Here is a 16,689-nt window from a genome sequence, read left to right as displayed (position 1 = left end):
AAATATTTTCTTTCATTCTTCTTAACTTTTTTTAACTTTTTGGATTTCACTCCAGATTTCTGCCATGAAGAAGTAAGTTGTGACACATTTTTTAAGTGAAAAAGAATGATGGGAATAAAATGGCAAGAAATTATCTAGATTTGTATAATTAGTGTTTACCTTTTTCGGAATTTGAAAAATTAAATCAATGATGGTAAGAGATTTTCCAAACGGTTTTGGGTTTTTTTAAAATATACAGTCTATGAACTACAAAGATTGTTACTGGATAATATTCTTTAAAGACAAGAGCAAATAAAAACTGTATTAGAAAGGGTTTATATTTTTCATTCAAGCTTTCCTGAAGTCATGTTCTTAGTGTGCCTGCATGTATGTGCAAATCTCTGTCACCCAGCCAGTCTTTTCCTTCTCTCCAGAGTTGAATAAATGTTTACTGCATTTCTACAGATGAGGGGAAACTATAAAGCAGGTAGAACGAAAGCACCTGAGTGCCTTACTGAATATAATATTACTTCATAATTTCTATTTCATTCAATGCTTCAATGCAAATTCAAAATTCAGCACCAGAGAAATTGTATGGGAAGAAGCCACCAGGAAACAGACGATGTATATTTTGCTGTCCACAGAACCACTAATTAATTTTAGGGCAAGTTTCTTGTAATAAATATTTATTCTCATTCTTGTTTATATAAATAAACAAGTCTGGTAATACTTGTGAAACTATAGCATACATCAGAAATCTGCATGTTAGAAAAACACATGCACTAAAGCATGATTAGTTAAAGCTTTTATTTTAAATTTTTAAAATTATTAAATACTTTTAATGATTTAGGATTGTTTTTTACTGGGTACAAATAACAAGTATTAAAGCCAATATTGATGTTTAGCAGCTATATCTAGTAATAAGCAATTAAACAAGTGACAGTTCACAAGTCCTGTAACATAATTTATGCTGAAATCATATGTCTTCATTTTTCTTTGGTAAATGATGAACAGCATAATTTATATTGTGCCTTTACCTAGTTTCATGAAGTTTTTGCTATTGTAGATAGATATTATGATGATTTTAAGAAAAGTTGTAGAAGTGAAATTAATTTTTGCATGAAACCATAGCTATACTTTTACGTCACTTCTTCATTTAAAAGAGGAGCTTTTTATTCTTTGATCATTATAACTCGATTTTATTTTTCTAAAAGATGTAAGTCGAAAATTTTTTTTTTCTATTTTTCTCTGTTTTCAGCTGATGAGATGGATTATAAGTGAAATTTACGCAGTCTGGAGGATATATAATGAAAAGGCCTTAACTAATGGAACATCCACACTTTTTTGGAAACCATGGGAACACATTTATGCCTTATGTAAAGCTACCAGGGGACACATGCCACTGTACAATAGCTATGGAAAATATGTAGTGAAACTTTATTGGATGGTGAGTACCTCCCTCTAACAGTATATAAATATTATGCAGCTAGCATGGCAAATTTTAATGGTTAGGGTAAGTATTTATTATTATTGAAAAGACATGGATTTGTAGGAGTAGAAGTGTTGACAAATTGTTGATGCATGTTAATAAAAATGCCTTTTACAGTTCATGTGATTTTTGTACAACTTAGGACTTGATAAATCAGAGTTATTACTTGAAAAGGCAATATTCTTTTTTTGTAGATTATGTAGAATTTTGCTGATTGTTAGGAGATTTTTTCCCTCTGGGCACTGCAACAAGGTACTACATTTGAGTTCATTTGTTTATTACATTGTAGAAAGAGGATCCAATAATGGCAGTTGCTAATGTTGCATATGTTCAAATTATCTATTGAAATAACTTTTATCTTCTGATACTTGTGATCTTTTTTTTGTGTCAAACAGCAGTTTTCAATGTTATTCCTTAGCCCAAAGTACAATTTCAATAAATTTAACAGAAAATAATTGGTTCATTCTGTATCATATAGTGAGTGGTTAAAATAATGCTGTTTTAAGAAGTGATTAATTTTCACCATTTGTAGTTTCTTTGAGCTGCGTGTGATACTTGACATCCTGTTTTTACAGGGTTTGATTTCTAAATCACGTGTCCTCTTATAGTCCAGTGTAAACTAGTTTTAATTTGGCACATTTACAGAAACTTACTTTCTTTTGTTTCTTTCTAACACCTTTTTGTTTTATGAAAGTACTTCTTGTTGATATTTTGGGGTTTTTTTACTCTGTCTCAAAATGTTATGACGAAACTAAGCATCATATGTGTGTGCTACCTGAATGGAAATTCCTTTTTACCTCTTGAATTCTCAGTGTTGGTTGGTTTTTACTAAATAATTTCATTTTTGCTAGAGAGAAAAATATGAAGACTGATTGTGAGGTTTGCACTGCACTATAAACTGTATGATTTAAATTCTCACTAAGTTTACCCCATTTTGTTTCAGTCTTAATTTCATCTGCTGATTTTTTTTGTGCATGCATTAATTGTTTTGAGATAATATGCAAAATATTTCTGTTCCTGTGTAGTGACTGACAGAATAGGAAGGTTTGGTGCAAATGTTTAGTGGAGTCAGACAAGTGGCCCTCAGCTCTGGTGTATTAGGGTTAAGAATGTTTTTTATTGTTCAAGTAACTCGGCTGACTTTACAGAGCTATTTGTATCCAATTATATTTAAAGGTCATTAAAGACTTCCAGTGAGAGGACCATTTACTGAAGATGTACTGGTAAAACCAAAACATCCCATTTAGTTTCTAAAGATAACAGACAATAACTTCATGCATTTTACAGTCAACAGGGAACACAATTTAATATTGAACATCATACTAATAAACAAAGAAATAATCACTGACCTAAAAGTTAGAAGTTGTCTATGTTGTTAGGGTTATTCTGGTTACATTTGTCTTTTGCAAACAGAATATGTCACAAAACACTAAGACATATAATTGACCCTATTAACTTCCAGTTGCCCAAACTTGAAAATATTTTTTACACAGTCAGTTGGAAACATGAAGTTGGAAGTGTTAAGGAAAACTCAAAGGCATCCCATTGGACTTCTAAAAAGGTAGAATTCATGGAAACAGAAAAAGTTATACTTAAAAAAGGAAACAAAACCTAAAAAAGAATGTGTAAAAGCTTTTTTGAAAAAAGAAAAGAAAATCAATGCTCATGAATACAAGTGAACAGCTAAGACAATGCAAAGAGCTGATTAAGCAGGCTGAAGTTACTAATTAAATTTAAGTTGCTAATAGTATTGATATACAGTATTTAAAACCAGGCTATCGCAAGTTACTGATAATAAAAACATGAACGCCAATGTTAAGGAAAAAACCACCAACAAGCAGTTATTCAATGAATATTTCTTCTGTGCATTGGAAGGCTGAAAGAGATACATCTGTTCCTTGGCACACTGTGAATGGAACAAACATAACCATCTCTAACAAAGCAGGTGTAGAGGCTTCAGCTGCTCAAATTAAACATTTTCATATCAGTAGATCCAGGTAAGCTATGGACACATTCAGAGTGCCTGCTTGAGATACCTGCTTTAGGCATCACCACACCAACTGTCTCCAGCAGCAGAATTTAAGTAGATTAATTTGGGTGGTGAAGTGGTCTGTTATTGTCAATGGGGATAGGTGTGGGTTTTTTCCAAGGGTGATTAAGTTGTCTCACATACTGAGTGAGGAGCTATCAGAATTAGTCAAACAAACATTCAGAGTTTCTGAGAGTTTTCCTGGAGGTTAAGCGGCTGACTTAGGGCTTTGTATTAGGTATATCTGTCTATGCAGATACCAAGCACTAGACTACTCTGTGAGAGTGCACAAAAAGTTAAAGAGAGCTCATATCTTTTATCAGATGGCTGCCACCTCTCCTTTTGCACGAAATGTGATGGTTAGAGCACTCATGAAGGAGTGGAAGAACTGAATATTCTTCCTTTCTCAGCTGCTAAGGACCAAAACTCCCAGTTTCTGCAAGGAAAGTTGCATGATTACAGCTTTGACTGCTCTGCAGAAATGTACGTCGTAGGACCAAAACCCAAAGGGTGACACCTGGATTCTTTTCCAAAGTTTCAGCATCATTTGAACTTTAGACTGTCGTGTTTAACTTGGGTCTCTTCCAGCTTAACAGAGGTTACAAAGGCATTGCATATAGGTAGTTACAAATGGAAAAGCAGATAATCCTAGTGGAGAACTTCTTACTGAAATACAAAAAGGTCCAATAGCTGGAATTTGACTTTAGATAAATTCAATCCGAAATATGGCATAATTAATTAGAAGAAAAGACAATTAAATATTAAAAGTAATTTTGAGGGAAATGGTATATTCAGCATTACTTCATATCCTTAAAATGTGATGAAGTAATTAAAAAAAAGAAATTGCTCATTTTGCTTTCTGGAAGAATATGTTATTAATATACATGCATGGGAAAAAAACTCATACAGTAAAAAGGAACCACCAAAGACTGAAGGAAATGCAAGAGGACAAGAGGAGAATCAGGAAAGAACAACCTGGAGGGTTTTTAACCCATGGTAAAAAAAAAATAATAAAAAAAATAGAGGTCTCGAGAAGATGTTCTCAGCCAATAGGAGGCAGTCAAAAGAAAGAGCAACAATAAGTATAAGAATGAAACTCTTAAATTTGGGGAGAAAGAGGTTTTGTGAGGGCTGTGTTTGTGAAAAGGGCCGATGTGGTTAATGGAATGATTTGGAAGATGGAATGTATGCATGCAGGTCAGAATACTCAAAGACAGCACTTTTAAATGCATAACAATAGGAGACAAAAATATACCAGAGGAGAGGAAGAGAATATATATATAATTTGGTGAAGAGTGAAGAGATTTTGTTTTCCTAATGGTCCTCATGGCAAGTCTCCAGTTTACCATTATTTGAGATAATTAGTATTGCTCTACAAAAGGAGAGGACACAAACTTCCCATCTCACAATGTTTTTAGAACTTCAAAGTAAAGGAACTTGCGTCACATCTGCAGCAGATGATGCTCCTGGAGAGGGACAGCAGCAGGTCAGTGCCTCAGATGGATAAGCTGGCCAAGTTTTGTGTTGGAGGTGTGGAGAGAGCCTTGCAGTTGTATGCAGCACGTCACTTAGAAACACCTCAGTGCAGAGTTCTTTCAGAAATCTCTACAGTTACAAATACAAAATAATTACTCAAACACTTCCATGACCCTTGGAAAATTGCTCATATTCTGTTTCTACGCTGGAAACCATTACTCTAATGGTTATCGTATAAAAACTTCCTGTGAATAAAAGTAAGGAGGGATTTATTTTACTTCTCCATCACCCTGTTAAATTGTTGATAAATCCGTCCATCTTTTGGAATGAACATAAATGCAAACAAAGCTGGGGAGAGCTTTTGAATGGCTGCACTTACGCATGTTGCAGTTTGATACATGTCTCTTGAGAGGGAATAAAACCCTGAGCATATTAATTTTATTTTTAAATAATCCTACACCATGTATTTGTATTAAGAAAAACTTACAGTTCTAATACAGTATAGATCAAATATGATATTCTAAAAGGAAGTTTCATGCAGTTTGCTCTTGATACATGTCAGCTAGCCAGCACTGAGGAAGAAATAGGAAAGCAGTTAAAACTGGAAGAGTCTCTTAACTTTCCTGTAAGGGGGAGCACTTAGCTGATTTACATGCCTGTGCTTTCCTCATCCCTTACTACTGCCTCCACATATGGAATAACTTATATTCATATAGGGAATAAGAGTTGCATGAGTTTGAGAAGGCAGAAATGATGTCGCCCAGGTTCCCCAGCAGAGGACATTATTCTGTGTGTGAATTTAATGCTGCAGAGGTTGTGTATTCATGTGATAAAAGACTACATTTTAAAGCATCTTATATGAGAGTTATCAGGGTGTTTTAGTTTCTTTGTCACTTTCGGTTTTGTTTTGGGCCTTTGGGTTTATTTCATTTCTTTTCCTCTGGTTGTAGAGCTGTATTTCACAGAAAGAAAAACAGGTAAAAAAAAGAGGGTCAAATGGTGGAAGAAAATGTGCAAATGAGAAAAGACAAATATGGGTAGAGATAGGGAAGAAACAGATTTCACAGGAGAAAGTAGAAAATTAAATGAAAGTGGAGAGAAAGCACGGTGGAAGAATAATGAACTGGTTTCAGTAAAATGCTGTATTGAGTCCTGAGGGGATTGTCGTCCACCAGATCAAACCTGTGGGTAATCATTTTTCACATTGGCGCAATATTCTTTCAGTTCTATCCCACATCCTGCTTTCACTTTGCATTCCTGAGGTTCATTGAATTTGTTTCTTTATTTCCACTTTTTCTCACCTATAGATTTCTTTTTCTATCCATAAACCTTCTGCCCCACATATATTTTTTTTCTTTCTCTTGGTCTCTTATCTCCTTAAACTAGCATAATTGTTTTTAGAGTTAATAGTGAAATGCTATAGAAAGGTTATCACTGATGCAAAATAATTGCGATATGGATTCTATTATTTATAAAGTATAAAAGGCAAGCAATTGGCGAGGAGGAGAAAAAAATTTTTAATGGTGCTACATATGCAAAAAATACTATTGCCTTTTAAGAATTACATGCACAGAATTACTACTCTGAATTAAAAAATTGAGCTATAGAAAACCAAATATCTCCTCAATCTTTTCCTTTACCTTCCAAGTTGTACTGCTCTCTCTATTAAACTTCAGCAATGACTGAAAAAGGAGATCATTTCACTTACTAGGTCCTTTTCAAACTTAGGAAATCTTAAAAATTTAGTTTTGGCTGTCAGCAAATAGTTTTTCTCCTAAAAAGTATTAGCCTGTTTTATTCTTTTTGGGTATCTTTGCCATATGGCCTAAATTTATTTTCTTCTGAAACCTACAGAACTCATATAGAGTTAATCGACAGGCATTTCAGTTTGAAGCCACAGTTCAGAGAGCAGTAATTTTGCCCTCTCTGATAACGTATGGTGAACATTTTAGTGACTTGGTCATTCATCATTTTGTGGGCGAGTTAACAGAAGTACTTGCTGTTGCCCCACTAATTCCTTTGCCTCTCTATTATGTCTTGATCACTAGGACAGAGACTTTCTTGGAGAATGGTAGGCAAGTTTATTTTGTGGGGTACTAGCTCAATTTACTAATGAAATATCTGGTATTGGAGGCATCAGTATCTTGTCTTACCTGTTTGTTTCTTATCCTGGAAATATGGCTATTTGTTACATTCGGTCATTTTGTGTTGTTTCCTGTAGTGTTTTGTAAGATACAGTCTTAATGCTTTCCAGGACACTAACCACTGCAGCCAACGTCCCCAGGTAGTTCTTGGGAAGCAAGGGGGACTGCTTATATCACAAGTATTTTCCAGACTAAGTGCTTAAAGAGGCATCTGCAAAACTGATATCTTAGTTAAGCCCTTTTTTAATCATTACTGTTTCTTAGGCATCTGTCATGGCAGCTGAAAAACCAGCAATGGATGCACGCACATGATGGACTACGCATACGAGAGGAAATATATTTGGAAATAGCTGCAATAAGATTAGTCTCTGAAATAAATAAGTCAGAGCAGTAATAAAATGCTATGAATACTGTTTCCATGCTTCTCAGATATTATATGAGGACTTCTTTTAAAGCCATCTGTAGTGTAAATCAAATTACAGTAAAACTGGGTTCTTGGGAAAGTGTTAAAAGTTCTCTTACATACACGTTCTGTTTCCAGCCCACAAACTCAGTGTTTTCTTTCTTCTTTCCTCCCCCTCCCTCTATCATAGGGGTGCTGGAGAAAGATCATTGTGGATGACACTATGCCTTTCAATGAAGAGGATAATTTGTTACTGCCGGCTACAACCTGTCAAATTGAACTTTGGCCAATGTTGCTGTGCAAAGCTATCATTAAGCTGGCAAACACTAGGTATGTTTAATCAGCCTGGTTTGTTTTGTGAAGTCACATGGAATTTGCAAAAAATTGTTTTAGTATAATGGGAAATATATTTTGCTAAAAATTTTGTAATGACAAATACACACTTTTCTGAAAGGTGACACAGTAAATCAGTAAATCAAAGTCCCCTGCAGCTACAGAAGGTGCAGTGTTTCCTTTTTAGATGTGTGTGTGTATTTATGCACAAAAAAACTTTGCAAAGAAACTGGAGTACTCTCCCTGTTTACTTTATCTGTTTGCCATTATTCCTAAAAAGCTTCACATGTGGTTTTCTGCCAAATGGAAATGTCCAAGAAGTTTTAATGAAGTTTTAATTGTCAGCCTTAACCAGTATTGACTTAAACAGTATTAAAAATAGAGTATTTTAAGTTGCTTTTGATGCTTTTGCTACAGTTCTGCTGTTGTGGGCTGTATGGTGATCCACTTCCCTAAAACTGACCTGGAAAGTAGAAGGTGGCCCGTGGTGCAAATAATTGACAATTATGGATGCAGTTTCCTATAAGACAAGCAATGAACACCAAGTGTTAAAATGACTAAGCTTCAGAAAATAATTCAAAACACTGATCTGGGTAGTCAAGCTTCCCTGTTCTGGTCGTATCAAGTTATGTTTGTCGGAAGAGTGATCTAAAGTACTTCTGCACAGGCCAGGGAGTTGCCTAGAGCTGCCCATTGGGAAACTCTGTTTGCAGGAATGTGTTTGAAATACTGTGTTTCTCCAGAGCACAAGGGTTTGTCATGGCCAAGTGCTGGCATCTTTAGCCTCGGTCCTCTCCGGATCTACAGGCGGAAATCTCTCCAGAGAGTAGGAGGCTGTATCAACTTGAAAGAGTGGAGCATGGTACACTGGAAATACAGCCAACTCATGCATAATAACCTGGGAGTTAGAGCAACTGCTCAGGAAATCCCTCTTCTACGTGAGGGATTTCAAACCCACATCTCCAATCCTGCAAAAAGAGGCTTTACTGCATGCAAGTATACGTAGTATGCCTGGTAACAATGTTGAAACTATGCCATTGTACTGGAGGGAACATTAAAATAATGGGCCTGATGCAAAGGCATAAAAGCAAATTTGACTTTGTAAGCTAGTAGTCAGCAGTGGATAGGGAAACGCCTAAAATTGCAAGTAACTGTGTTTTTCAGCAAACTATTCTGTTTGTGTATGGTCTTGCTCCTACAGAAAGCAATGTAGACTACAGAGTTTACTGTGAGTTGGTTATATTATAATTCTGTATAATGTCTGTTTTTGTCTTACAGTATACATGAAACTGGAAAAAGAGAGCTGGAGGAATTTACAGTTCTACATACACTGACTGGATGGATACCAGAAGTTATTCCTCTCCAGTAACTTATTCTATTAAACAATTTACATATTAGTTATTTAATATCTAATTCTATAAGGCATTATGAAAAATAAAGCTGAGCCCTAAAAGTCTTTCAGCATCAATTTTGGGAAGTGTACATTTTTTTACTTCCGACACTTGAGAAATGTGCCTTCAAGGAATGCAATTTTATTGTGTTTTTCTTTGTAGGTCACACAGTTGCTTGTAAAACTATTTATCGTGCTAAGTTGATGCCATTCTTTATAAAGTTAATTTATTTTTAATTAATATTAAGCACTATGGTGAAAACAGGGTTAGAGAAATCTGTTTCATCTAGTATACAGATACAAAATGTCTGCAAGTAATAATAATAACTTTATATCTTGTCGTGGTTTAATCTCAGTTGGCAACTAAGCACCACGCAGCCGCTCGCTCACTCCCCCCCACCCGGTGGGATGGGGGAGAGAATTGGAAGAGCACAAGTGAGAAAACTTGTGGGTTGAGATAAAGACAGTTTAATAGGTAAAGCAAAAGCCACGCATGCAAGCAAAGCAAAACAAGGAATTCATTCACTGCTTCCCACCGGCAGGCAGGTGTTCAGCCATCTCCAGGAAAGCAGGGCTCCATCACGCGTAACGGTTACTTGGGAAGACAAACGCCATCACTCCAAACGTCCCCCCCCTTCCTTCTTCTTCCCCCAGCTTTATATGCTGAGCATGACGTCACATGGTATGGAATATCCCTTTGGCCAGTTTGGGTCAGCTGTCCCGGCTGTGCCCCCTCCCAGCTTCTTGTGCACCTCCAGCCTTCTCAGTCGGTAGAGCATGGGAAGCTGAAAAGCCCTTGACTAGTGTAAGCACTGCTTAGCAACAACTAAAACATCGGTGTGTTATCAACTTTGTTCTCACCCTAAATCCAAAACACAGCACTGTACCAGCTACTAGGAAGGAAATTAACTCTATCCCTGCTGAAACCAGGACATATCTGAATGTACTATAGAAAGTATGCATCATGAATTTGGAAGTAATCAACTTCAGCTAGTATGGTGTTTTCACCTTTTAAATTGGAACAGTTGATATACTTTTATTTCCAACCAAAAATAGTATTTCCAACCTCTAATAACATTTTTTTCTTGTTTCCTCTGTGTTTAACTTCATTTATCATTTTAAAGAACAGACATTCTGTTTTTCCAGCTTGACATTCTTTTTACTGAATGAGTGACCAGGATACAGGCTTTAAATATCTAGACATTTATTTTAAATTACACTTTTTTGCCTTTTGATGTACACATTCTAATGAATACGTAGATAACAAATAGTTTTGGTTTATATATAATTTATTTAGGTATAATTGTTTGTTTATAACAGTGTTTCAGTATTAAATAAGTTCAGTCAAGGGCTATTTTAGCCCTTATTTCAGCGATTTTTATGTCCCAAGCTATGCTTGCAATTAGGTTTTTGATATATTTGTGTCTTACAGTAGTGTATATGTAGCCCATGGACTTAGAAATCTAAGTAACCTAAATTTTGTTTCTTTATGTAATAGTTTTACATTTGCAACAGCAAAAAGTAGTATTCACAAATCTGCACTTATTGCAAATATATTATATTCTGGAAAAAGAAAATGTGAATACCAGAGCGTCTTTGCAGTAGTAGTATAAGATGGCTTTAGCTCATTATACAATCAAATTTTTTTTTTTTTTTTTTAAAAAAAGGCTGTATGCAGTTAGCTCCCATGAAACTTATTCATGGCCCTGAACTATTCATTCAGTTTTAGATTATTTTTGGAATCACTGAGTTTCCGTGGAGAACCAGTATGGCTGCAACTGTCATGTCATATCAAAAAGCTGTTGTAGCTGGTGGAATCAGTGGAGGAGGCATGGAACTACCTGTGCTGAAACAGTTAGGGAAACCTAGTTTGGAAGTACCTTTGAGAAGTTTTTTTAATGTACAGAGCCAGAATCAAGTTATTATACGCTGTAGTTGTAAAGTGGTCTGCAAATTTCCCTGCTGCAACTTTTATCTACTAAAAAGCTTTAGAAAGGATGATTTATTTACATGCTTCTCTAACCACGATCTCTCTCTTTATGGATATGTCCATAATCTGCCTCTTAACAAATTGGCTGATACACAAAATCAGGCAAGTGTGTTTTATTTACTAAAATAAGCCAGTAACTTTTAGAAAAGTTGGACTGTCAGTTGTAGTATAGTGTTGTCTAAACAAAAATCACACTTTCTTTTCTTACTGTAAATATCATTATCATTGACATATACATGTGTTTGTTTTTAAAGGCCTGGATACTTGGACAAAGTCTGGGGCTTTTTGAAAGAGATTGTGCCAGAATTCAAGTTGCCAAATAAGAAAACTTCAGAACTTGATATTCCTCAGCCAGATACAAAACCTAAAGAGACCAAAGTCTCAGAGTTAAAAAATGAAGTTTCATCTGTGAATAAGCAGTCAGATAAACCTGAGAAAGCAGAGAAAGCTGATAAAATTGGCAAAGGTCTGTAATTTTAGGTAGTGTTATCTTTGTAGGCCAAGCGTAAATAAAGTTAACATAAAGTCTGGCTTCTAATTTATATGTCTTTATTATGCCACATGAAACTCTGTGGGTTTGTTGTTGTTTCACTGAACATGTTGCAGTGGTGTAAATTCAAAAAAGTTTTGTTTTAACTATAGATCTCATTAGAAGCAGTACTAGTCTCTTATTTTATGAAAATAGCTTCATTTTATGGCAGAAATTTGTTCAGCTCAGTGTCACAGCCATTTCTTTAAAGACTGTTTCCTTGCAGAGGGATAACAGAGGTTACAGTTTCCCCAAAGGCAACACTGCTCTGACCATCAATAAATCATACATTTCATAATGGATGTTACAAAGCGTGATTACCTACAGAGGGTTCTGAGAAGTACGTTCTAATGTCTGCCTGCATTTTTATTTACAGAAACTTTTCTGTTTATGCTACTAGGCATAGGTATTAATTTTCTTCAAGAGCTGCTAGTCCTCTTTACTTCTAAATGAAAAAATTTAGATTTAGAAACTTACTTGTTCCAGTATATTATTCTTCAATGTTTATATTTGAGACTGAGTTTTCTTAGTTGCTGTTCTTAACTTGAAGGCATGGATGCAATTTTGCAACACTTCTAATGTCTTTGGAAGGTACAAATCATATACTAAAATTTCTATTTCTCCCTAGATTTTCAAAAAAATCCCTGCCTTCCCCACGTTGAATGCCAAATACTTAGTCCTAATGTCAAAAACGTTGTAAAAATATTAGAAGAAACCTGGCTGAGGGGGTATTCTCTTTTCTTAGGAATTCTTGCTATCATTTTATGACCCACCCACCAGCATAGTAGATATTTCAGAGTTTGGAATGGACATGCACAGAGATGCAGCCACTGGGAACAGCACTGTCATTGATCCAACAGGGTGCTGTAGTTTATTCCCAGAAAACTTTGTAAATTTAATCCTGCCTAAGACTTAGAAATTCTATTAGTAACTGAAACAGCTTAGAATCAGGGAAGCATTATGTTACGATACAGCTCTGTAATCTCCAACTCTGAGGCTACAAGCTGTGTTCTGATGCTCTATTAATGTTTGCTATTTTTTCAATTAGAAATGTATTTTCCTATAGTCTAAGTTCTAAGGCTTGAGAGGAGGTTCTGACTGTGGGGCTTTCTTCTGCCATGTCCATTGGGAACCTATGCCTCATCTATGTTAGATTATTTTGGAAATTACTGATGCATGGGAGCAGGGGCATGAAGAAAATATTTGACATGGTGCCAGGAATTCAGGAATTCCAAACGTTATAGTAGGGACATGAGAATTGTGCACTAACTGGAAGGTGGGACCGAAGCCTTCCTGGTCCCTTCTCAGTAAATCTGTGTTTACATCTTAAGAATTATTTTTCATTTTTTATTTTTTTAAACGGAATGACATTAGTTCTTTATTGTATTTCAGCTCTTCTGACTGGAATATTTTGTGGTTGATTTTTTTTTTTTTAATTTATCTAAAATGTCATTAAAACATTTACACAATATGAGACTTTATGACTGCAAGTTTGTGTCTGAAAAAGTAAAATATTTAATCTTTATTTTGCTTAATAGAAAAAGAGCAGAGAGAAATCGGAAAGAAGAAAAGCAGAGAAGGGGAAAAAGAAAAAAAGTTAGTAGTTCAGTCTTCACAAATGTTGGCAGAAGCCCAATGTTCTCTTCAGGCCTTAACTGAAAGTAAGTCCTATTCTATTGAAGCTAAAAATACAAACAGGAGAGAAATGTAAAGCAAAGGGCTTTGCTTTTATTTGTTTTTGAACTTAATTGGGGAAGACTAATTTGTTAAAAGATTGCAATTCTTTACAGCCTGCATTACAGACTGAAGTCATTACAACCTATTAAAATCCTATAACTTATATTAAGAACAGTATTGCAGTAATTTGTGTTTGATGTCAAAATGTAAAGTAATGCTATGCATAATATTTGGAAGTTGCTGGCCAGTCATGTAGGGCCAAGATTTGTTCTAGTGGAAAACTCTCTTTCTGTATTTAAAAAAAAAAAAAAGGCTTCCTCTCTAATAATTATTTGTTCAATATCTACTTTATTCAGTAAATTGCGATTGGAAAAAGCTGGAATGCTTCTTTGTTGAAGGGCCAGAAATATTCATTAGAATTCATTCCATGATTTAATTGTTTAATAAATTTGTTTCCTTTATCCTGGAAATATATTTTGATGAATTTATTTTTTGTACTGATACATTCATGATAGCTTAAAATTTAATTAAATTCTTACTTTCTGCATTTAAATTTAATTATTTTTTTAAAAAACAAAATACAATTTAAACAAACCACAAGTAAATACTAATTGTTCAACTAATCAGTCAATAAGAAATGTCATGCTTACTATCATAAAGTATAGAAAGTCTTCATAAATGTACATTAAGCTGATTTGCTTTTGTCGTTGCTTATATTTGCATACATGTAGCATTTCCATATGGCTAGCAGAAGGAAACATATTTATTAACTGGAATATTATCTAGTTGCAAATCAACAGGTAAGAATAGGTAGAACATCTTTCTTTGGGAAAATAACTACAAAGTAAAAGTGTATAACAAGAATGAAACTCACTATGTAAATTGGATTTCTGCTTCTTGATTTAAATCCTGATTAAAATTGGTTTAAATAATTTTAATTTATATCAAACCAATATTGCTGTTTGTCATCAACAAATATATTCATTTGAGTTCCTACCTTAGATACTACTAAGGGAGTTAAACAGCAGTGAATTTTCAAATGTATTGCAGGAACATAGTTTGCGTTAGTGGTAGTTGTGGAATAGGAAATGAGGCATTTCACATGGATATAAGAATGTACCCAGTACTCAAGCACGTTGTGGGGAAAAGAAAGCAAAGGAGAAGCAGAAGGATCCAAGTGGTGAAATCTAGAAATTGTGCAAAAGGAGTGAAAGGGCATTAAAAATCATCAGGCAGTGTTTCTGTATGAAGAACCAGATGACATTTTGATCTTGGTTCTGCTATTTAAAGCACAGTTTATGCTGTTTTCTGAAAGATAGTTAGTGGCCTGTGAAGACGTTATTTAGAAAGATTATTAGTTCAGGGCTCAAATACGATGGTCAGAGAACTCTTTTATCCTAAGTCTGAACCAGAATAGAGTTTTGAAAAAGAGTAAGGGGTAGATATCTCACTAATAAACTTGGTAAGAATTTGAATAGAAGTAAATGTGGAGATTGTAAAGTCAGATGCTGTAAGATATGGAGCAAATGTAAGATTATTAGACTGCAAAGAAACAAAAAAAAGAGAGAACTGCAATTTGAAATAATACTGAATTAAAATGCATTTTTGTTGTGAGATTGTAGCCACAACAGAAAAAGCTTGCAGGCTTTATGAGACATGGTCTGCAGAGTGTGACCCGGGACAGTAGAACTATTTTTGTGCATAAAGTAACATTTGAAACTAGGGCTAGGTTCAAAGTCAGACTCCAGAGGTAGTAGTTGTAAAAAGTTTCTGAATTGTTCTTGGGAATTTTGTAACAGTGACTTTACTTAATACAACAGCTTTTTTTTTTTTTTTTAATGTAAGTTGCTTGAAAAGTATTTCACTTCCAGCACCATAAAAGTGCTTATTTCCGTACCGCAAGTTGTCACTCTACCTATTGAGTGTGAAGACTTTAAGGGAGTTGTTCTTCTTTCTGTGATAAATATGAATTATTTCTAAAGAGGTATTTAACTACTCTTGATATCATTTATATTTTACTTCTAAAATGGCAAAACCTTTTGTATTCATTACCTTGTATGTTCATTACCTTGTTTGGTTTCATACACATTGACATACCAGTTACTTCTAAGTATTCGGAAACTTCTCTTACAGGCTTTTGATGTTGTGTGGGTTATAATGTTGTGGTGGGTTGATGCTGTCTGGCAGCTAAGTCCCCCCACCCAGTCGCTCGCCCACTCCCCACCAGCGGGATGGGGGAGAGAATCAGAAGGACTGAACCTCTTGCTCACCCCCAACCTACTCGCTGGGGCAGCAGAGTGGGAAACAGAAGGATTTGATGCTATGCGAGCTCTGCTCAGCAATAGCTGACACATTGGTGTGTTATCAACACTGTTTTGGTCACATATCTAAAACACAGCACCATATGAACTGCTCTGAAGAAAATTAGCTCCGTCCCAGCCAGACCCATTGCAAGTGTATAAATACAGTTCTGAATCACTTGCGCGCTCAGACCAATGCCTGCTGCATCCCCCAAATACAGTATGAGTTGCAGGATCCTTGAAGCATTGAACCTGTTTCTCTATTCATCCTATTGCGTGGATCCAGCAGAATAACAAGCCCTTTACATGATCAGCCAGGGCTCTTCCCGAGAGCAACCAGCTCTTTGGTCCTGTGGCTTATCAACCAGCCAGTCCTTGGGAAGCTTTTGTAGACAATTCATATGTTCCTACCGGCCCACTTTAGCACATAATCTGCACTTTTCCACTCATCAGCCTTTTCTTCTAGGAACTATTTCTCCTTTCATACCTAGGAAGTCCATTCATTCCATAAAGAGTTTTTATGATGATATGATATGATCTACTTAGGCCCCTTGTTCCTAAAAAGAGCCACCGCTCCAATTTCCATTTATGTTTCTACACTAATGATTTTCCTAATAATTTCTGAACTGCTGGAAAGGGAATGCTATTCCAATGGAGAGGGCACGAGCCAGGAATTTAGGAGTTTGTTCTATAAACCAGCCATTTATTTTTGCTAAGTCTCATTGTGCCTTGATACCAGTTTTGTAATTAGAGATAATTAATAATATTTTCTATGTCACTTTCTATGTCACAGAAGTGTTGGGAGATTACTATTATGTTTAAAAATTTCTGAAGTCATACAAGTAGATCTGTAATGTTAACCATCAGAGTCAATGAGATAGGTAACACATAACCGTAAAGTTCTTTTCACTTGCCTTTTGCCTGTTCAAAAGAGTTTTCATTTATAAGTA

General features: G+C 35.3%; 1 protein-coding gene across 1 annotated transcript in view; it reads left to right on the top strand.

Moving 5' to 3' along the window:
• The window catches only part of ADGB (androglobin), a 134,128-nt gene that overhangs the window by 24,838 nt on the left and 92,601 nt on the right, over positions 1-16,689 (top strand). The window contains exons 5-9 of the mRNA XM_076335522.1: positions 1,238-1,426; positions 7,711-7,850; positions 9,132-9,218; positions 11,488-11,699; positions 13,301-13,423. Of these exons, the coding sequence (XP_076191637.1) occupies positions 1,238-1,426; positions 7,711-7,850; positions 9,132-9,218; positions 11,488-11,699; positions 13,301-13,423 (751 nt within the window). The remainder of the gene's footprint in view (positions 1-1,237; positions 1,427-7,710; positions 7,851-9,131; positions 9,219-11,487; positions 11,700-13,300; positions 13,424-16,689) is intronic.

Source organism: Aptenodytes patagonicus, chromosome 3 (assembly GCF_965638725.1).
Source record: "Aptenodytes patagonicus chromosome 3, bAptPat1.pri.cur, whole genome shotgun sequence".
Taxonomy (NCBI): Eukaryota; Metazoa; Chordata; class Aves; order Sphenisciformes; family Spheniscidae; genus Aptenodytes; species Aptenodytes patagonicus.
The sequence above is the reverse complement of the archived record's forward strand: the minus strand, read 5'-3'. Positions and strand labels throughout refer to the sequence as shown.